General features: G+C 33.1%; 1 protein-coding gene across 1 annotated transcript; it reads right to left on the bottom strand.

Annotated features, from left to right (window-relative positions):
* Window positions 1–9,939: 9,939 nt before the first annotated feature.
* On the bottom strand, window positions 9,940–15,925 carry LOC139516148 (tubulin-specific chaperone C-like). The gene is made up of 2 exons (XM_071306033.1): window positions 15,895–15,925; window positions 9,940–11,233 (listed from the first exon to the last, which is right to left on the bottom strand). The coding sequence occupies exon 2, from the start codon at window positions 11,189–11,191 to the stop codon at window positions 10,199–10,201; it is 993 nt and encodes a 330-aa protein (XP_071162134.1). The 5' UTR covers window positions 11,192–11,233; window positions 15,895–15,925; the 3' UTR covers window positions 9,940–10,198.
* Window positions 15,926–20,049: the final 4,124 nt, after the last annotated feature.

Here is a 20,049-nt window from a genome sequence, read left to right as displayed (position 1 = left end):
TTTGTCTTGTTATTATTCTAAAAATAGGATTGATTGTTTGGTGTTTAACACCACTTTCAACGCTATTGTTCTATTGTGTGGCAGTCAGTTGGAAGAAGCCGGAAAAAAATAAGAAAATGTGGTATTATTGCTAATGAGACAACTGTCCACCAGACACCAAATAAGTTAGAAGTTTGCAACTACAGGTCTCCTACATCCCTTCAACAATAAGCATAACCCATACAGCAAAGTCTGCTTTAAAATGCTTCGAAATTAAAAATGTAAGACAATTCAAACAAGAAAACTACCAGCTTGAATTATGTATAAAACAATAAATGAATAACAAATATGATACAGCAATAAATAACAACCACTGAATTGTAGGCTCCTAACTTAGGACAGGCACATACAGAATGTGGCGTGTTAAACTTTAATAGTAGACAATGATATTATCAAGCTACCATTTGAATTTATTTTTTGATTCTCTTCAAGTTGAAAGGTTCATTTTTAAAAAGCATTGACTTTGGTCACATTATTTTGTTGACAATAATTGATTACCTGAAATAAGATGAAAATATTATTTCCTTTTCCCTTTGAAATATTTAGGCCATGGCAGTCAGGTTCTTTGATTCATTTTAATTTGATCATTCAGCTCCCAGTTTTACACTATGAACTCTGGTCCTGTTGTCTTTTGCATATAAATGGGCTTATTGCCCAAACATAATAATTGATGGCTACACAGACAGGGCTCTGAGCTCTAAAGGTATGGATTTCATGTACAATGAACCTGGTGAATCCAATGTTACAACATGCACCACAAATTAAAGCAAATGACATCATTCAATGTGAGTTTTGTCAAATTACTAAATTACTAAATTCCAAAAGTGAAAAATGGTATGCTGATTATACATGATTATTGATAACAAGACTTTTTTACAGCAAAAATGATTACTGGAAAGCAACAGGTAACCAAATGCTCTGCAGGGTGCAGCTTTATACGACCGCAGAGTTCAAACCCTGAACATTGGGGCAAGTATGGACACAACATTCAAGCTTGATACAGCTCTGAATTTGGATTGTGATGAAATAGTTGACACAACACAGGTTTCTGACACATAATGAATGTGGTCTCAGAACTTAAACTTAAAAACTTTAAATTTTAAATTGGACATTACCTATTATGGTCCAATATCCAAAATCTAAATACATGGTTGGATTCAGCATATCAAAGAACCCCAAGAATTCAATTTTTGATGAAATCAAATAAAGTTCAATTTTGGACCCTTTAGACCTCAATGTGGACAAATCTGATAACTGGGCCCAAAAATCAAAAATCTAAATACATGGTTAGATTAAGCATATATCAAAGAACCCCATATATACAATTTTTGTTGAAATCAAACAAAATTTTAATTTTGGACAAACTTGAAAACTGGACCTATAATCAAAAATCTAAGTACAGGTTTAGATTCAGCATATCAAAGAACCCCAAGGATTCAATTTTTGTTGATATCAAACAAAGTTTAATTTTGGACCATGATTTGGACCAACTTGAAAACTGGGCCTATAATAAAAATTATAAGTACATATAAAAAAGAAGATGTGGTATGATTGCCAATGAGACAACTATCCACAAAAGACCAAAAATACACATACATTAACAACTATAGGTCAGAGCAAAGCCCATACCGTATAGTCAGCTATAAAAGGCCCCAATAAGACACTGTAAAACAATTAAAACAAGAAAACTAACGGCCTTATATATGTAAAAAAAAAAAAACGAACGAAAAACAAATATGTAACACATAAACAAACGACAACCACAGACTCCTGACTTGGGACAGGCACATACATAAATAATGTGGTGGGGTTAAACATGTTAGTGTTTAGATTCAGCATATCAAAGAACCCCAAGCATTCAATGTTTGTTGAAATCAAACAAAGTTTAATTTTGGACCACGATTTGGACCAACTTGAAAACTGGACCCGTAATAAAAAATCTAAGTTCATGTTTAGATTCAGCATATCAAAAAACCCTAAGAATTAATTTTTGTTTAAATCAAACAAAGTTTATTTTGGACCCCTATTTGGACCAACTTGAAAACTTGGTCAATAATCAGAAATCTAAGTACATGTTTAGATTCAGCATATCAAAGAACCCCAAGAATTCAATTTTTGTTAAAATCAAACAAAGTTAATTTAATTTTGGACCCTTTGGACCTTAATGTAGACCAATTTGAAAATGGGACCAAAAATTAAGAATCTGCATACAATTTTTGATGAATTCAAACAAAGTTTAATTTTATACCCTTTGGGCCCCTTATTCCTACACTGTTGGGACCATAACTCCCAAAATCAATCCCAACCTTCCTTTTATGGTCATAAACCTTGTGTTTAAATTTCATAGATTTCTATTTACTTATACTTAAGTTATGGTGCGCAAACCAAGAAAAATGCTTATTTGGGCCCCTTTTTGACCCCTAAATCCTAAACTGTTAGGACCTCAACTTCCAAAATCAATCCCAACCTTTCTTTTGTGTTCATAAACCTTGAGATTAAATTTCATTGATTTCTATTTACTTATACTAAAGTTATTGTGCGATAACCAAGAATAATGCTTATTTGGGCCCTTTTTTGGCCCCTAATTCCTAAAACTGTTGGGACAAAACTCCCAAAATCAATCCCAACCTTCCTTTAGTGGTCATAAAACTTGTGTCAAAATTTCATAGATTTCTATTTATTTAAACTAAAGTTATAGTGCGAAAACCAAGAAAATGCTTATTTGGGCCCTTTTTGGCCCCTAATTCCCAAACTGTTGGGACCAAAACTTCCAAAATCAATCCCGACCTGCCTTTTATGGTCATAAACCTTGTGTTTAAATTTCATAGATTTCTATTTACTTATACTAAAGTTATAGTGCGAAAACCAAAAGTCTTCAGACGCTGACGATGACTACGGACAACGACGACGCCAACGTGATACCAATATACGACCAAAAAAATTTCAATTTTTGCGGTCGTATACAAATTACAAGAGTGCTCAAACTGAAACTTCTTATGATTGAATTTATGTAGAAAGTCTGTAAATGAAGGTTTTACTATAAATATCACATAAACTTAACATATATATCTTTTTTTAATGAAAATGAAGTCACATGAAACAGACATGGCTGAAGCCCGCCCACCTCCAGGTGCAGGAAATTCTTGCTGTATTGAATACTAATTGGTGTCCTTCAGCTGTTTTCTGCTCTAACTGAAACTTCTTATGATTGAATTTATGTAGAAAGTCTGTAAATGAAGGTTTTACTATAGATATCACATAAACTTAACATATATATCTTTTTTTAATGAAAATGAAGTCACATGAAACAGACATGGCTGAAGCCCGCCCACCTCCAGGTGCAGGATATTCTTGCTGTATTGAATACTTATTGGTGTCCTTCAGCTGTTTTCTGCTCTTTGGTCAAGTTGTTGTCTCTTTGACACATTCCCCTATTTTTATTCTCAACAATCTTGTGTACACCTAAGAACACTTCTATACACTAAATACACTGGTCATATTGATAATAGTGCCAGAAAAAAAATAAACTAGAGGCTCTCAAGAGCCTGTGTCGCTCACCTTGGTCTATGTGCATATTAACAATGGACACAGATAAATTCATGACAAAATGGTGTTTTGGTGATGGTGCTGTTTTTGTAGATCTTTCTTTACTGAACATTCTTGTTGCTACAATTATCTCTATCTATAATGAACTTGGCTTAGTAATTACAGTGGAAAATATTTCCTAAAAATTTACAAAAACTGAGACTGTTATAGTAGTCTCAGACAAAAAGTAACAAAAATTTATGAAAATTTTTAACAATTGACTATAAAGGGCAATAACTCCTTAAGGGGTCAATTGACAATGTTGGTCATGCTGACTTATTTGTAGATCTTATTTTGCTGAACATTATTGCTGTTTACAGTTGATCTCTATCTAAAATAGTATTCAAGATAATAACCAAAATCTGCAAAATTTCCTTAAAATTACTAATTCAAGGGCAGCAACCAAACAACAGGTTGTCCGATTTGTCTGAAAATTTCAGGGCAGATAGATCTTGACCTGATAAACAATTTTACCCCTGTCAGATTTGCTCTAAATGCTTTGGTTTCAGAGATATAAGCCAAAATCAACATTACACCTCTATGTTCTATTTTTAGCCATGACGGCCATCTTGGTTAGTTGGCGGGGTCACGCCACACATTTTTAAAACTAGATACCCCAATACTGATTGTGGCCAAGTTTGGTTAAATTTGGCCAAGTAGTTTCAGAGGAGAAGATTTTTGTAAAAGATTACAAAAATTTACGAAAAATTGGTCAAAATTGACTATAAAGGGCAATAACTCCTTAAGGGGTCAACTGATAATTTTGGTCATGTTGACTTATTTGTAGATCTTACTTTGCTGAACATAATTGCTGTTTACAGTTTATCTCTTTCTATAATAATATTCAAGATAATAACCAAAATCTGCAAATTTCCTTCAAATTACTTATTTCGGGGCAGCAACCCAACAACTGGTTGTCCGATTCATTTGAGAGTTTCAGGGCAGATAGATTTCCGCTTGATGACCAATTTTACGCAAGTCAGATTTGCTCTAAATTCTTTGGTTTCAGAGATATAAGCAAAAAACTACATTTCACCTCTATGTTCTATTTTTAGCCATGACGGCCATCTTGGTTGGTTGGCCGGGTCACGCCACACATTTTTTAAATTAGATACCCCAAGGATGATTGTGGCCAAGTTTGTATTAATTTAGCCAAGTAGTTTCAGAGGAGAAGATTTTTGTAATAGATTACTAAGATTTACGAAAAATGGTCAAACATTGACTATAAAGGGCAATAACTCCTAAAAGGGTCACCTGACCATTTCGGTCATGTTGACTTATTTGTAAATCTTACTTTGCTGAACATTATTGCTGTTTACAGTTTATCTCTATCTATCATAATATTCAAGATAATAACCAAAAACAGCAAAATTTCCTTAAAATTACCAATTCAGGGGCAGCAACCCAACAAAGGGTTGTACGATTCATCTGAAAATTTTAGGGCAGATAGATCTTCACCTGATCTCCACCTGATAAACAATTTGACCCATGTCAGATTTGCTCTAATTGCTTTGGTTTTTGAGTTATATTCCAAAAACTGCATTTTACCCCTATGTTCTATTTTTAGCCATGGCGGCCATCTTGGTTGGTTGGCGGGGTCACGCCACACATTTTTTAAACTAGATACCCCAATGGTGATTGTGGCCAAGTTTGGTTTAATTTGGCCCAATAGTTTCAGAGGAGAAGATTTTTGTAAAAGTTAACGACGACGGACGACGGACGCCAAGTGATGAGAAAAGCTCACTTGGCCCTTTGGACAAGGTGAGCTAAAAAGCTCAAAATTGACCAATATACCATGGAAATGAGATCAAGGTCATATGAAACCTGCAAGACAGACTGGCACTTCAGACAATTATTACATACAACATTTATACTCGACTCATTGCTCATAATATTTGAGAATTCCAAACCGATAGCATCTTTGCCTTGCAACATGTACAAGTTTGCATCTTTGCTCTCTTTGACAACCTGTACAAGTATGTATCTCTGCTCTCCATGTCAACCTGCATAAGCTTGTATCTTTGCTCTCTTTGACAACATTTACAAGTTTGTATCTTTGCTCTCGATGGCAACATTTAAATTACAGATATGTATCTTTGCTCTCTATGGCAACATGTATAAGTTTGTATTGCTGTTCTCTATTGCAACCCATTCAAGATTGTATCTCTTATCTCTATGGCAATATGTACAACTTTAAATATATGCTCTCTATGGCAACATGTACAAGTATACATGTATCGCTGCTCTCTATGGCAACATGTACAGGTATGTATCTTTGCTCTCCATGTCAACCTGTACAAGTTTGTATATTTGCTCTCAATGACAAACTGTAAAAATTTGTATATAAGCTCATCTCAACATCTACAGGTTTGTATTTTTGCACTTTATCCAAACCTGTACAAATTCATATATTTGCTCTCTAGGCAACCTGTACAAATTTATATCTTTGCTCTCTATGGCAACGTGTACAAGTTGGCATGGCAACATGTACAGGTATGTATCTTTGCTCTAAATGGCAGTATGTGTCTCTGACCTCTGTTGCATGTGTTTAAGTTTGTATATCTGCTCTCTATGGCAACAATTACAAGTTTGTATTTCTGCACTATATGGCAACATGTATAAATGTTATAGCAGCTCTCTATGGCAACATGTAAAAGTTTGAATCTTTGCCCTCTATTGCAAGTTGCATCATGTACAAGTTTGCATTTTTGCTTTCTATGACAACCTGTACAAATTTGTATCTTTGATCTTCATGACAAACTGAACAAGTATGTATCTTTGCTCTCTATGGCAACATGTATAAGTATGTATCTCTACTCTTCATGGTAGATTGTTTAAATGTTTCTCTGCTCTCTATTGCAACATGTACAAGTTCGTATATCTACACTCTATGGCAACACGTACAAGTGTGTATATTTGCTCTCAATGACATTCCAAGTGTGTATCTGTTCTCTATGACAACATGTAAAAGTTTGTATCTTTGCTCTCTATGGCAACCTGTACAAGTTTGTATTTTTGCTATTTATGGCAACATGTAAAAGTATTATCATGATTATTGTTGCTCTTAAGTTAACCTGAAGTTTGTATCTTTGCTCTCTTTGGCAACATGTACAAGTTTGTATATAAGCTCTTTTGCTCTCCATATCAAAATGTTCTAGTATGGATTGCTGCTCTCCATGTCAACCTGTAAGAGTGTGTATACGCTCTCTATGGCAATTTTGTTTTTATTATTCTATATTCACTAAAAGCATCTTTACCCTGATGAAATATTTGGATTTGAATGCAGTGAAGGGTACTTTTCACATGCAGTCTTGTTAACAGGATATTTAATATTCACAGATTAGTTAAGTTTATGATTAAGTATGACTTTCAGTTACATTCAATCAATTTGCATTTGAAAAACAGATTGATGTTGAACAATCAGTAGCAATTGTCACTTGCATATTTGAAGGAGAATGTGCCAGCTGAGGCCTACCTCCTAGAAGCCAGATTGATGACACAATACCACCTAGGATGTTAATTGCATTCTGTATGTACAAATGTACATTATATATTGTCTTTTGCTAGTCTGGAAGGGTTCCAGCTTCCATTTATTTGCTAAATATTAATTAACTGAAGTATTTAATATGTATATGAAATGTAAAATGGACTTCACAAGTTAGCAGATGTTGTCACATCTTGACTTTTTTTGTAGATATACTTGAATATAATACTTCTTTCCATAGAAGGTATTCTCATAGTTGAAGTTCCAATGTTTATTTTATGCTCTCGTCACTGTTTTTGTACACCTTGCAAGCAACCTTAAGATCCACTATAGTTGTATATTCTAATACCAAGGATTTATATGAATCCTTACTATTACTCATAACAAGGGAGTACCCGGTATTTCACATCACAAATAAACCAAAAATATTTCAAGTAGTCACTGAACCTTAATCAACCTTAACTAGAGGCTCTAAAGAGCCTGTGTCGCTCACCTTGGTCTATGTGAATATTAAACAAAGGACGCAGATGGATTCATGACAAAATTGTGTTTTTGTGATGGTGATGCGTTTGTACATCTTACTTTACTGAACATTCTTACTGCTTACAATTATCTCTATTTATAATGAACTTGGCCCAGTAGTTTCAGAGGAGAAGATTTTTGTAAAAGATAACTAAGATTTACGAAAAATGGTTAAAAATTGACTATAAAGGGCAATAACTCCTAAAGGGGTTAACTGACCATTTCAATCATGTTAACTTATTTGTAAATCTTACTTTGCTCAACATTATTGCTGTTTACAGTTTATCTCTATCTATAATAATATTCAAGATAATAACCAAAAACAGCAAAATTTCCTTAAAATTACCAATTAAGGGGCAGCAACCCAACAACAGGTTCAGGGCAGATAGATCTTGACCTGATAATCAATTTTATTCCAATCAGATTAGCTCTAAATGCTTTGGTTTTTGAGTCATAAGCCAAAAACTGCATTTTACCCCTATGTTCTATTTTTAGCTGTGGCGGCCATCTTGGTTGGTTGGTCGGGTCACGCCACACATTTTTTAAACTAGATACCCTAATGATGATTGTGGACAAGTTTGGTTAAATTTGTCTCAGTAGTTTCAGAGGAGAAGATTTTTGTACAAGATAACAAAACTTCACGAAAAATTGACAAAAAATGACTATAAAGGGCAATATCTCCTTAAGGTGTCAACTGACCATTTTGGTCATGTTGACTTTTTTGTAGATCTTACTTTGCTGAACATTATTGCTATATACAGTTTATCTCTATCTATAATTATATTCAAGATAATAACCAAAAACGGTGAAATTTCCTTAAAATGACCAATTTTGGGGCAGCAACCCAACAACGGGTTGTCTGATTTATCTGAAAATTTCAGGGCAGATAGATCTTGACCTGATAAACAATTTTACACCATGTCAGATTTGCTCTAAATGCTTTGTTTTTTGAGTTATAAGCCAAAAACTGCATTTTACCCCTACGTTCTATTTTTAGCCATGGCGGCCATCTTGGTTGGTTGGCGGGGTCACACCACACATTTTTTAATCTAGATACCCCAATGATGATTGTGGCCAAGTTAACGACGCCGGACGACAGACGCCGGACGCAAAGTGATGGGAAAAGCTCACTTGGCCCTTCGGGCCAGGTGAGCTAAAAATGAGGTCAAGGACAATGAACATATGACAGATGGAAACTTTGTAACACATAAAGGTATCTGCATACATGGTAGGAAGCATATTAATCTTCCTTTATTCTTCTAAAATAGGGCCTCTGTGACCTAGTGACATAAATAGTTCTATTGAATCACTAGCCTGTCAACACCGAAAGAATACCAAAAACTACTAGCATCTACATCTACATCATTTGCACTCTGGTGGATAGTTGTCTCATTGGCAACCATACTTTTGTTATTGAGATATACAAGTTTTAACTGATTTTTAGTTTGTTCTTATGTTGTACTGTTACACCATGGCCACTGTTCAAGGTAAAGTGGAGTGTTGAGATCCCCCTAACATGTTTAACTCCATTAAATTCTGAATGTATGTGCCTGGCTCATGTCAGGAGTCTGTAATTCAGTGGTTGTTCAGGGGTCGAATTTAAGCTTTTTTGTGTACTGGCCAGCCGGACCAGTGGACTGAAAACTCTACTTGTCCGGCTCCAAATCTACTGGTCCTGCAAAAATGACATTAATTAAATTTCCACATTTTATATTGTTGTGAAGGACGCTCACCGGAGATATTAATTAACTTGATCAATTGTAATACCCCTAGTACCGTGTAATTGATTTCACAGGTAAATTGTTTTGTAAACAAACGGAGATTGCGATGCAATCAGTGATTTTTATCGACAAATTTCTACTGGTCCGCCGGACCACCAGCTGACAAAATCTACTGGTCCGACGCAAATTTTACTTATCCCGAACCACCGGACTAGCGCTAATTTCGACCCCTGGTTGTTGTTTGCTGACGTGTTACATACATGTACATGTATTTGTTTGTCGTTCAATTTTTGTATATAAATAAGCCAGTTAGTTTTCTTGTTTGATTCTTTGAATTGTTTTACATTCGTCATTTCTGGATCTTTTATAGCTGACTATGCAGTATGGGCATTGCTTGTTGAAGGCGATACAGTGACCAATAGTTGTTAATTTCTGTGTCATTTGGTCTCTTGTGGAGAGTTGTCTCATTGACAATCATACCACATCTTCTTTTTTATACATAAGCAACATGACAACTTTATCCCCATTAACATTTTGGTATATATAAATACAAGATAAAATAAGAGCACAAAATGTATATATCATAATATGTACATACAGATATCTTTGTGATATAATTGTATATTGAACCACAGACTTTACATAGAATAAATAAGACTTTAATGCAGAACAACAGCATAAGCATATATTATGTATGTTAGCTGACATCATTATATAGTTTTTTGTGAAGAATTTTGTTTTTCTATTTATTTATAAACAATGACCTAATAGAATGAAACATATTGATTTATCAATATTTAAAAATTTACAATTGTGTGCACTCTATATCAGCCTAATCTGTTTATTGTTAAAACTTGAAACTGTCAATACGATCTTGTTCTGCCAAAACTGACCAGTTCGGTGAATGTGCATCACTCGCCAGCCAATTAAAGTCATCTACATCATCCCAATTATTTTTACTTTTGTCCAGTCCGGATTCTTTATAATGTTTATCTAGATCATTATAATGCAGATTGTAAGGTGCAAAATAAACATTTGAGCAATCTTCAATAATTGCTCTACTAGTAACATGAAGATAAAATTTTGAATGTTCTGTGCTGTGTGTCCTTAATTGCTGGCATGCTATAACAAATAAACAGTTTTTACAATCGGAAACAAATATAGAGCTTGAAACCGGACCACAAAATACTTTGCAATTGTTCAAATTTTTTATATGGACAGTTGAAGGTGCTCCAAATAGTTTAATACTACAGTTTGTTAATCTTGCTAGCGAAACATCTTTCTGGTTTATTTCATCATCTGTCTTCATTAATGTAACATCCTGACTATCCACAAATTTGCAGTCAGCTAAATCAACCTGGAGATCTACAACAGGTTTGGAATCTGCTTTACCGTTGCTTATATCACCTAACACGTTTGATTCTGTATTCGTTTGCTCACTTTTTTTCTTAGACCTAAATGCAAACTTTTTCTTTGGTACCAGCTGATCACGCTTCTCCTGAATTTGTTGGGTGAGATTACCAATAGTTTCTTGTGCTTGTCTTATTTCATACTTGGGTAAGAAAATTGTTGAATCTGCAAGATATTTTTGTAATTTCATGACATTTTTCGACATCTGATCTAACTGTGTTGTTGTTTCTAGTTTGTTTTCAGGTTTACAGTTATTTATTCCACTTTCAATCATTTCTTTCTCTTTTAAAAATGTTTCTGTGAATATTTTGACATTTTCTTGAACAGACCTGGAAGAATCCTTTTCATCATTTCTGCGCTGGATCTCTGACTGTCTTTCATTCTCACGCTTAGACAGCCTGTCCGTCATCTCGTTCATTTTGTCTTCCATTTTCACACAAAGTTTGTATATTTTTACCCGGAAAGTCAAGATCTCGCATGTTCGGTCTCACTAATTAGCGACAACAAGAATTTTAGCGACAACAAGCGACAAGAAGCGACAACAAGAATTATTTTAGCGACAACAAGCGACAAGAAACTATTTAGCGACAAGAAAACATATTTTTTTTAATTAAAATTAATTATTGCAATAAATATTAAAAGAATGTGCAAAAATAAATAATTTTAGCGACAAGAAAGTTAAAATTGATAGAAAAAAAATATTTTATCATCTATTATGTATTTATTACGTTTAATTATTGTGTTATGAGATTACTTTTCCTTTTTTTTTAGAACATATTATTTATCTTATAATTTGTTTTTAAAAATCTTTTCGTGCAATATGTATTAAGCTCGCAAAATGAATTATTTGTGCATCATTGTCCTGAAAATATTGACACAAATTGTGAAATAAAAAGAACTGAAATCAAACAAGAGGAAAAGAAAATTGAAATGTGAATGTTTTCATCTTTTTATTTGCTTAATTATTGCCTCATTAAACGATATTTATCATGTTTATGCATATTGATTAAAGATGAAAGGAAATTAATGACAATCTTGAGTTTTCAACAGGTGTTCACATTTACAATGATTGTATATATTCTGGCGCGTGTAATTGTATAGTCTGACGCGTGTACAAAGTTGAAAGTGTTAATTGGATGTTATTGTAGCAATAAAACAGGAGACACACGCCTCGTTACGGTACGTCTAAACACTGCTAAGGACTCCTTAGTGCACTAAGGACTATACAATGCCACTAAGGACTAGAAGGACTACTGTTATACGTGTTATTTTTGCATATTCTGTTAAAGATTGATATTTAATGCATAAATTTCAAATTTTATAGAAAAATAATCAAAAATAAAAAAGATATTCAACATTTTCTAGGCACGTGCCCATTTTTCTTTGATATACCGAAAATCAATGAACCGATTGACACGTGCCAAATAATATTTGATTAAACAATCATATATTCTTTAATTTAAGAAATTGACAATTGTATCGAAAAGATTAATACTTGATTATCATAATAAAATGTGTTGTTCTTATTTAAAAGTTAAAATGATTAAAAGGACAAATAATTTTGCTTTTGTTTCATTTATTTCCCGACATAGTTGATGTGCGCCAACTTATAAGTAAGAGTGTGGTCAGCTTGGTAAAATGTTTATGTAAGAGACATAAAGACAAAATAATGAATATATATATTTATAACTTTTTTGTTTTTATTTTAATTCCGACAAAGATGCGTTACGAGTGGCTTCATTAAAACATGAGTAAATTCCGAAAAAAAAACCTATAAATCATGATTTTTATTTGTCCACTTTCTATTACTGCTTTTTACGTACTAGTACGAAAAACGATTGAATTGATAAAAAATCATGTGGCGTCATTGTGATTTATCAAAACCACTAGTTTTCAACCAGTTTGATATCAGTTTACAAAGGCGGTACTTATTAATTTGAAATTGTTTGACATTTGTTTTTTCTTTTCTTCTAAAAGTAAAAGAATTTTAAAATAATCATTTAACGAATTTTAGTCAGATTAGGTTTTATTTCTAATATATGAAAGAGAAATGTTTTTTCAAAATGTTCCACAGTGTTTAGTACATTATTAACGAATAATTTCCTGCATTTGTTAATTTAAAGTTAAAGATATAATGTTGAGAGTGCTTTGTAAAAATTACTCACTGTTGAAGGCCGCATGGGTAACTTAAAGTTATTAATTTCTGTGTCATTTTGTCTCTAGTGAATAGTTGTCTCATCACCAACCCTACCACATCATTTTTTATATTGGTTGCAAAAATTAATTATCGTATTGAACTCGTTTTTGTCCAGAAATATATTGCTCAAACGTGTTCTTCATATGGTAATAAAATTTGAAAATGAACCATTAACATACGCACAAAAACATGATTTCTGTCTAAATCCGTCTGTTTACTTGTAGCTTGCATTAAATTAGTTTGGTTACATGTAGTAAATATTTTTTATCAGATGGATTTTTTTTGGTCCCCAAATACATTGCTCAAACGTCTTCATATGTAAATTAACAAAAAGTATAAAATTTTGAAAAAGTACCATAGCAACCGCACAAGGGTGGTTGCATGTAGTAAAAAGTTTATTATCTTATTGATTACGTGGTAGTAATACATTGCTTAACGTCTCCGTATAAGAAAATAAATTTTGAAAAGTGCACCACAAGAAACAAAATAATGTGTTTCGGCTCCATACCTGTTCGAACGCATGTCCGTCGTCGCCCGTATTCTGTCATTATTAATATGAACATCAAATTAAAAAACCTTCAATACACTTGAGAAAAAATACTTCTTCATTCTGAAAAAAAACACATTAATAGTATTTCAACAACAATTCATTTTTTTACAAATCTTGTCCATTAAACACAACAAATACCATGATTTTGTGTAATCAGTTATGTAATATGACACGTGTCAAACGGTTCGTCGATTTTCGGCACATCTAAGAAATACGGGCACGTGTCTAAATAATGTTGAATATCTTATTCATCTATGATTATTTTTCCACAAAAATTGAAATTTATGCATTAAATATCATTCTCTACCATAATATGAAAAGAAATTGCATGTAACAGCACCCCATCTAGTCCTTAGTGGCATGTATAAGTCCTTAGTGCACTAAGGACTCCTTAGCAGTGTTTAGACGCACCCGCCTCGTTAATCTCATTTGATTTTCCACATTGTGTGTACTGTTATTACCTTAGGGTGAAGCCACATCTAATGTTGTTCGGAAGTTCCTATCAAGAACAATGAATTATACTGTTAAAAAGGAAATTATATTTCATGTTTTTGTTTCAATAAATCCTTCAAAGGAAAGTTGACCTTTTTTTTGTTTTTGTTTCAATTTTATAGAGTGTTAATAATGAAAAAAATCCTTTCAACAAACAAAATATTGCTGATGATATGCAAACTGTTATTAACATGAATTCTGCCAAGCATCCTTTTTTGAAAGAAATTGTTCAGACCACAGGCAAACCACCAAGTGTTATCTGTTACACAGATTTCCAAATGAAGCATTTTGCCAGTGCTTGTAAATCATCACTAATTGGTGTTGACAGAACATTCAATTTGGGCGCCTGCTTTGTCACAACAACTGTTTTCCAGGAAAACAAACTTAAACGCAAAGGGAAAAACACAAACCCAATAATAATGGGACCAATTTATTTGCATTCGGATGGTGCTTGCCACACCTACCAACGTTTTTTTACTCATATTGCCTCAGTGCTTGACACAACAATAAGTGATACCTTGCTTAGTTATAGGCTTAGCAATCTTGTGATTGGTTCAGATGAGGAAAAGGCTTTAGTAAAAGCTATCAAAGACAGTTTTCCAACATCTGAACTCACATTGTGCACAAGGCACTTGAGTGAAAATGTTACAAGGCATTTGAGAACAAAGGTTGGCGTAAATGACAAGAACGCAAAACAAATTTTATCAGACTTATTTGGGGATAACGGTCTGATAGAAGCAGATACGACGGTAGATTTTTCCACTAAGGTTACTGATATTGAAAGAAAATATGAAGACCTCGTTGGTCCATATCTTACGCAAAAAGTTATTCCTACTATAAGGGATTACGTGTACAATGCTCGAAAAACAGAGTCGAGAATTCCATTGCAATGGAAAAACAATAATTGTGAATCAATCAATCACATCTTGAAACTAAATCAAGATTGGAAGCCTGAGAAACTTCGAGAGTTAATTAATAAAATTCACAAAGAAATAAAATTGCAAGAAAGTCTTGTCAATGGCGCACTTTATGGACATGGAGACTTTGAGCTAAGCTCCTCAGTAAGCCATTTCCAATGCACAAAAGCTCTATGGCAGATTAAATCGGAAAAAGAAAAGGCTTTTGCATTGCAAAAATTCTTGACTCATGGGAGAAAGTTAAATGCAATCCCAGAGTCCACCACTTCAACAGATGGTGGGCTGACAATCCCCAAAACAAGTGCATGTGCACGTAAACCTTGCCAACGGAAACGTATTAAAAATGCTAAAACTTCAACTTCAAAAAGGGCAAAAATACAGTGAACCTTAGTGGTAAAAATCTACTGCTTATCAAAATGGGACCACCATGTACAAAATGTATAAATATTATGTTAGATAGGAATGTACATATTACGAATTGGCATAACAAGAGTACACTTAGAGCATAGTATTAAGCAAATGAATCAAAATATTATATTCCATTATGCCCGCTCCATATATATCTCCATTCGTTTATTCATACTTTGACTTTGATGAAAACAGATACATACATTATCTTATACATATACTTCATATTTAAAAATAAAAAAAAGAAGCTCAATCTCTTTCTTCTTCACAAATATTTAATTTCTTCATCTACCAATATACTAATATAAACTTCACAATCTCTTTCTTCCTCACAAATGTTTCCTTTCTTCGTCTATCTATATAATAAAACATTTTAATTAGACATATCTGCTCATATATTTAAAAAAAAAAACATTAAATACAAATTTCTTTATATCTAATAAAAAAAAAAAAAAATTCTTGTCGCTAAATAGTCTTCTTGTCGCTTGTTGTCGCTAAAATAATTCTTGTTGTCGCTTCTTGTCGCTTGTTGTCGCTTCTTGACGCTTGTTGTCGCTAATTAGTGAGACCCCGCATGTTGAGTCATTGTAAACAACCGCATATGTCGTTAGAAATAAAAAGGGGGGATGTGTTTAGAACCCTTCGTTTAGAACTTGAAACAACATTAATTTTCAAATAAGCTACTTAATGTTTGAGTTAATGAGGCAATTATGTTTTTTTTTAAAGGTATCATGTATGTGTATATTTATTTTTATTTTCTTTAAAATGCTTTAAGCGGCTTTTAATGAAGTCACAGTGACCAATTCAAAAGACTCTAGAGCAACATACAACAACGAACCATAAATTCTACTGCACTCTCCAAAAAAGATTAAAAAAAATAATAGGGCTCAAATTTTAATGTATCCAGTGTTGTTTTTAATTTCCTCCGTTTGGCCTGTTGGACTTTCTGTCCTATATTCCATCCTCTGATTGCCATAGGGCTGAGGTCAGTAAAAGCTGTGTATCAGTGCTATGTACACCGGTATCAGGTCCGTTCGCGCCCAATATACTTTCGCACACTACTTGGAAAATCGTTATTGTTGTTTTTAATTGCTTTCGTGTAAATACTGAATGTATTAATAGCTTGGTATGAGTAAAAGATTGAAGATTATAAATGAAAAACACAAAAAATAATTGTTTTTAACAGCTTGGTCCCTTTGATCTGAAACAATGAAACAATAAAATATAGCAATACACTATTATAACCAAAACATGATAAAATTTATTCAAGACTTAAAAAAAACCGTAGTCAGAATCTCACTTCATTTTGAAACAAGTCAATGAAACAAAGTTATAATAACACTAACCAAAACATGATAAAGACTTATTCAACACAAAAGAAAACGTTGACAGAATCCCACTTTATTTAGAAAGGAATATTATTTTTTATAACAAATTACACTATCCAAAACATGATTAATTAAGATTTATTCAACATAAAAAAATGCTGTATCACTTTATTTTGAGACAATGAAAACAATAATACTTATAAGAATACTACTTAATTACAAAGTTAAAATTGGGCGCGAACATGTAGGGTGCGAACATGTAGAGTGCGAAAGTGAAAGGGGGCGAACATGAGTGGGTGCGAACGTGAATGGGCGCGAACGGACCCGGATTCATGTACACCTCACGGTTAAACATCATGATGACAAGCAAAACTTGTGCATTTATATGTTACACGAAGTGTCGCCATTTACAAGAATAAATATGAATTTGTATTATCTTGAGGCGCTAGACATTGTAGATTATAAAAACATGTTGTGCTAAATCTATTTGATGGCGCGTAGTGCCGGTTTATTTGTAGAGGTAGCCGGAGTGCCCTACAGAGAACCACCGATCTTCGTATAAGTAGATATATGTGGAATTTACGTATTTACATGTATATATCCACCACAAGTTTTGTATCAATAAAGGAAACAATCTTTTACTAAAAAGTTCTTTGTATAAAAAATTGTGCAGGTTGTTTTCGTGTTGTATTTCCTAGGCTGTTTATATTAAAACCCACCGAACTGGAAGTCATGATTGGCAATATTGATATTTTATTCAAGTTTATTCATCAAAGTTTACATATGAGCAGAGACATGTGTATATATGTCTCTGATATGGGTTATGCAGTCTGTGTATATATTATAAATTACCTTCTATTGTGATGAAATGTTATGTTTTGAAATTTCCTGTGTCAAAAAAAAATACTTACACGAAGGGAAACACAGTGGACCATCGTGAATATCTCATGATCTGCAAACTAAGATCTATGACTGACCAATGTCTTGTGTTTATACAACAAACTACGTAAGAGGTCTGAGTTCGAGATGACAGGGTCGCTTTTAAAGTGAGTCGAAATTTCTAAGTTAAAAGAAGACTGTATTTTTTATAACGTGACTTATCAGAATCATAAATCCTTCCCATATACATATCTGCATGTTACTGGCATCTAACGATACAAACAAATGGAAGTTTTTACGATGTACTGCATAAGTATCAAGCTTATATATAGACATATAATTACATTAGATGTATGTTTCATTATAATATTTTATTCTGATTGGCTAACTGCACACCACGTGTTATTCCGTTAGCCGAGTTGCATTGCTCAATACAACTTTTCACTCATGATAACACGTGCTCCAAGAAAGTGCACAGGTGAATTAAATAATAAAATATATAAAATTCGTGTTTTCATGATCATAGCTAAAAAATGTAATTATAAGTATTGAATGCTTCTTTTTGTAACTTTATAGGGTTGTAAAAGCGTTGACCGTGCGTACATTTTTAGAATGAAGCGCTTCCGCGCTTCATACAAAATGTACTTCGGTCAACGCTTTTACACCCCAATAAATTTACAAAACGAAGCATTCAATTCTTAAGTAGACGTTTGCCTCGAACTGATTTTTTGTTGTTCTTGGCTAATATTTTAAAATTTGAATCACTTATTCAAGCATCATGGCATTTTCAAGAACTTTAGTGTTAAAACCTTTTTTGTTTGTTAAATGAACACTGGAAACTACAGTCACAATTGATAAAGTAGATAAAAAGGTAATGTTTTTTTTTTAATTTCCTATTCATGATTTTGCTTTTCTGTGTTCATTTATAATTTGTCGTGTACTATATATATTACATATATATTGTTGATGCAGTGTATCATTTTCTTATATGCTGATTGCAATAAACTTATTACAATTCCATTTATAAATATGACAAACCATTTATGAGGAGTAATGATGCTACCTTCTGCTATATATGTATACTTTGTGTAGTTTATATGTTGCATGCTTATAGTTTTTATGACTTTGGTAAATAAAGATTATTACAGAGTAACGATGACTGAATAGAGTTCCACTTTCTAAGGTTGCTGGTGCATAATTCTCACGGGATAAAATTTACTTAATATTTAAGAATCCTACCGAATATTAGTTATATTTTGTTTACATAGTTTTATTAAACACTTTTAAAATATTTCAAATTGAAATTGCTTTTTATTCTATACATTTTAATCAAATCCATCAATATGACAAGTGCACAACAGATTTATGTATAATATGTATTTTATTTACAACAATATATTAATGTTTGAGTTTTGATAAAAGAGTCAACATTTCCTAAGGTCTAATTTAGCAGCAATATTTATAAGGAACTATTCATGAATGTGTATACTTTTCTTCTTTGTACCTGTAAATTAATTAACACGTTCAGCAATTCAAAGGGGAGAAAATGGAAAAGCATAAGAGTTTTGATGGTACAGGAAAGGATATTAAGTATAAGTTATGATGGTGACAAAACATCAAAGAGAATAAAAATCTTCAGATATTCATTGTAGAACGATAAACCAAACGTATTTGTTTTGTTGTAGTGGGGTGTTGGTTTTTTTTTTTGGTTTTGTTTTGTGTAATCTAAAAGTTATTGTCAATATATTCCCATATATTCGAACAGGTATTTTCGCTTTCGATCTTGTTTATATATATACTTTGTCACAATAAATCATGTTCATGATGTTGGATAATAAGAAAAGTCCAGATGTGCCGGAATATAAAGAAGAGGGCATGTATTTCGGTCCCCTTTATGGATCTACACTAATGATAAATGCATATGACTCCAAACGGTGTCTTGTCAGGGGTCCCCCTTTCAGTCAGAATCCAGAATCCGCACCTGTCTGCATAAATAAACTACAAACTATCATTGTAATCTCGTATGGAAAGAACCAGAGCACACTTGAACATGTGATAAATTTGGAACTTACACACACAAAAAATACAATGAAGAAATATAAGAAAAAGGGGGTCTATGTCTCAATCGCCTGTGGGTGTGTCAACAGAATCTGTCCAGAATAATGTATCAAGATATGAATGAAAGAATATGTGATGTACACGTCAATGAGACAGCAACCAAACGACACAGATAAAAGAGGACACAAAGACTACAACATCCGATCCTCAACAACAGAAGACGATGTTTTCTCTCAGGCTATTAAATGGGCTCATAAGGAGCATAATACAATATAAGACATATGCAAAAAACTCTTGCATGCATATTTCGACGGAAAATAAGGGAGCAAATCATAGAATCGGCGCTATTGTCAAAATCAATTCAGCGCACTGAAAGATAGAATTTTTTTAGAATCTAGCAGATCATAGGGAGCACCTACATGGCAACATGTAAAGCAGAGAAAACAGACGACAGTAAAA

The sequence above is a fragment of the Mytilus edulis genome, chromosome 3 (genome assembly GCF_963676685.1).
Source record: "Mytilus edulis chromosome 3, xbMytEdul2.2, whole genome shotgun sequence".
NCBI lineage: Eukaryota > Metazoa > Mollusca > Bivalvia > Mytilida > Mytilidae > Mytilus > Mytilus edulis.
The sequence above is the reverse complement of the archived record's forward strand: the minus strand, read 5'-3'. Positions and strand labels throughout refer to the sequence as shown.

Coding starts and splice junctions, on each gene's coding strand:
- LOC139516148 (XM_071306033.1), bottom strand. CDS start 11,191: ATGGAAGACAAAATGAACGAGATGACGGACAGGCTGTCTAAGCGTGAG.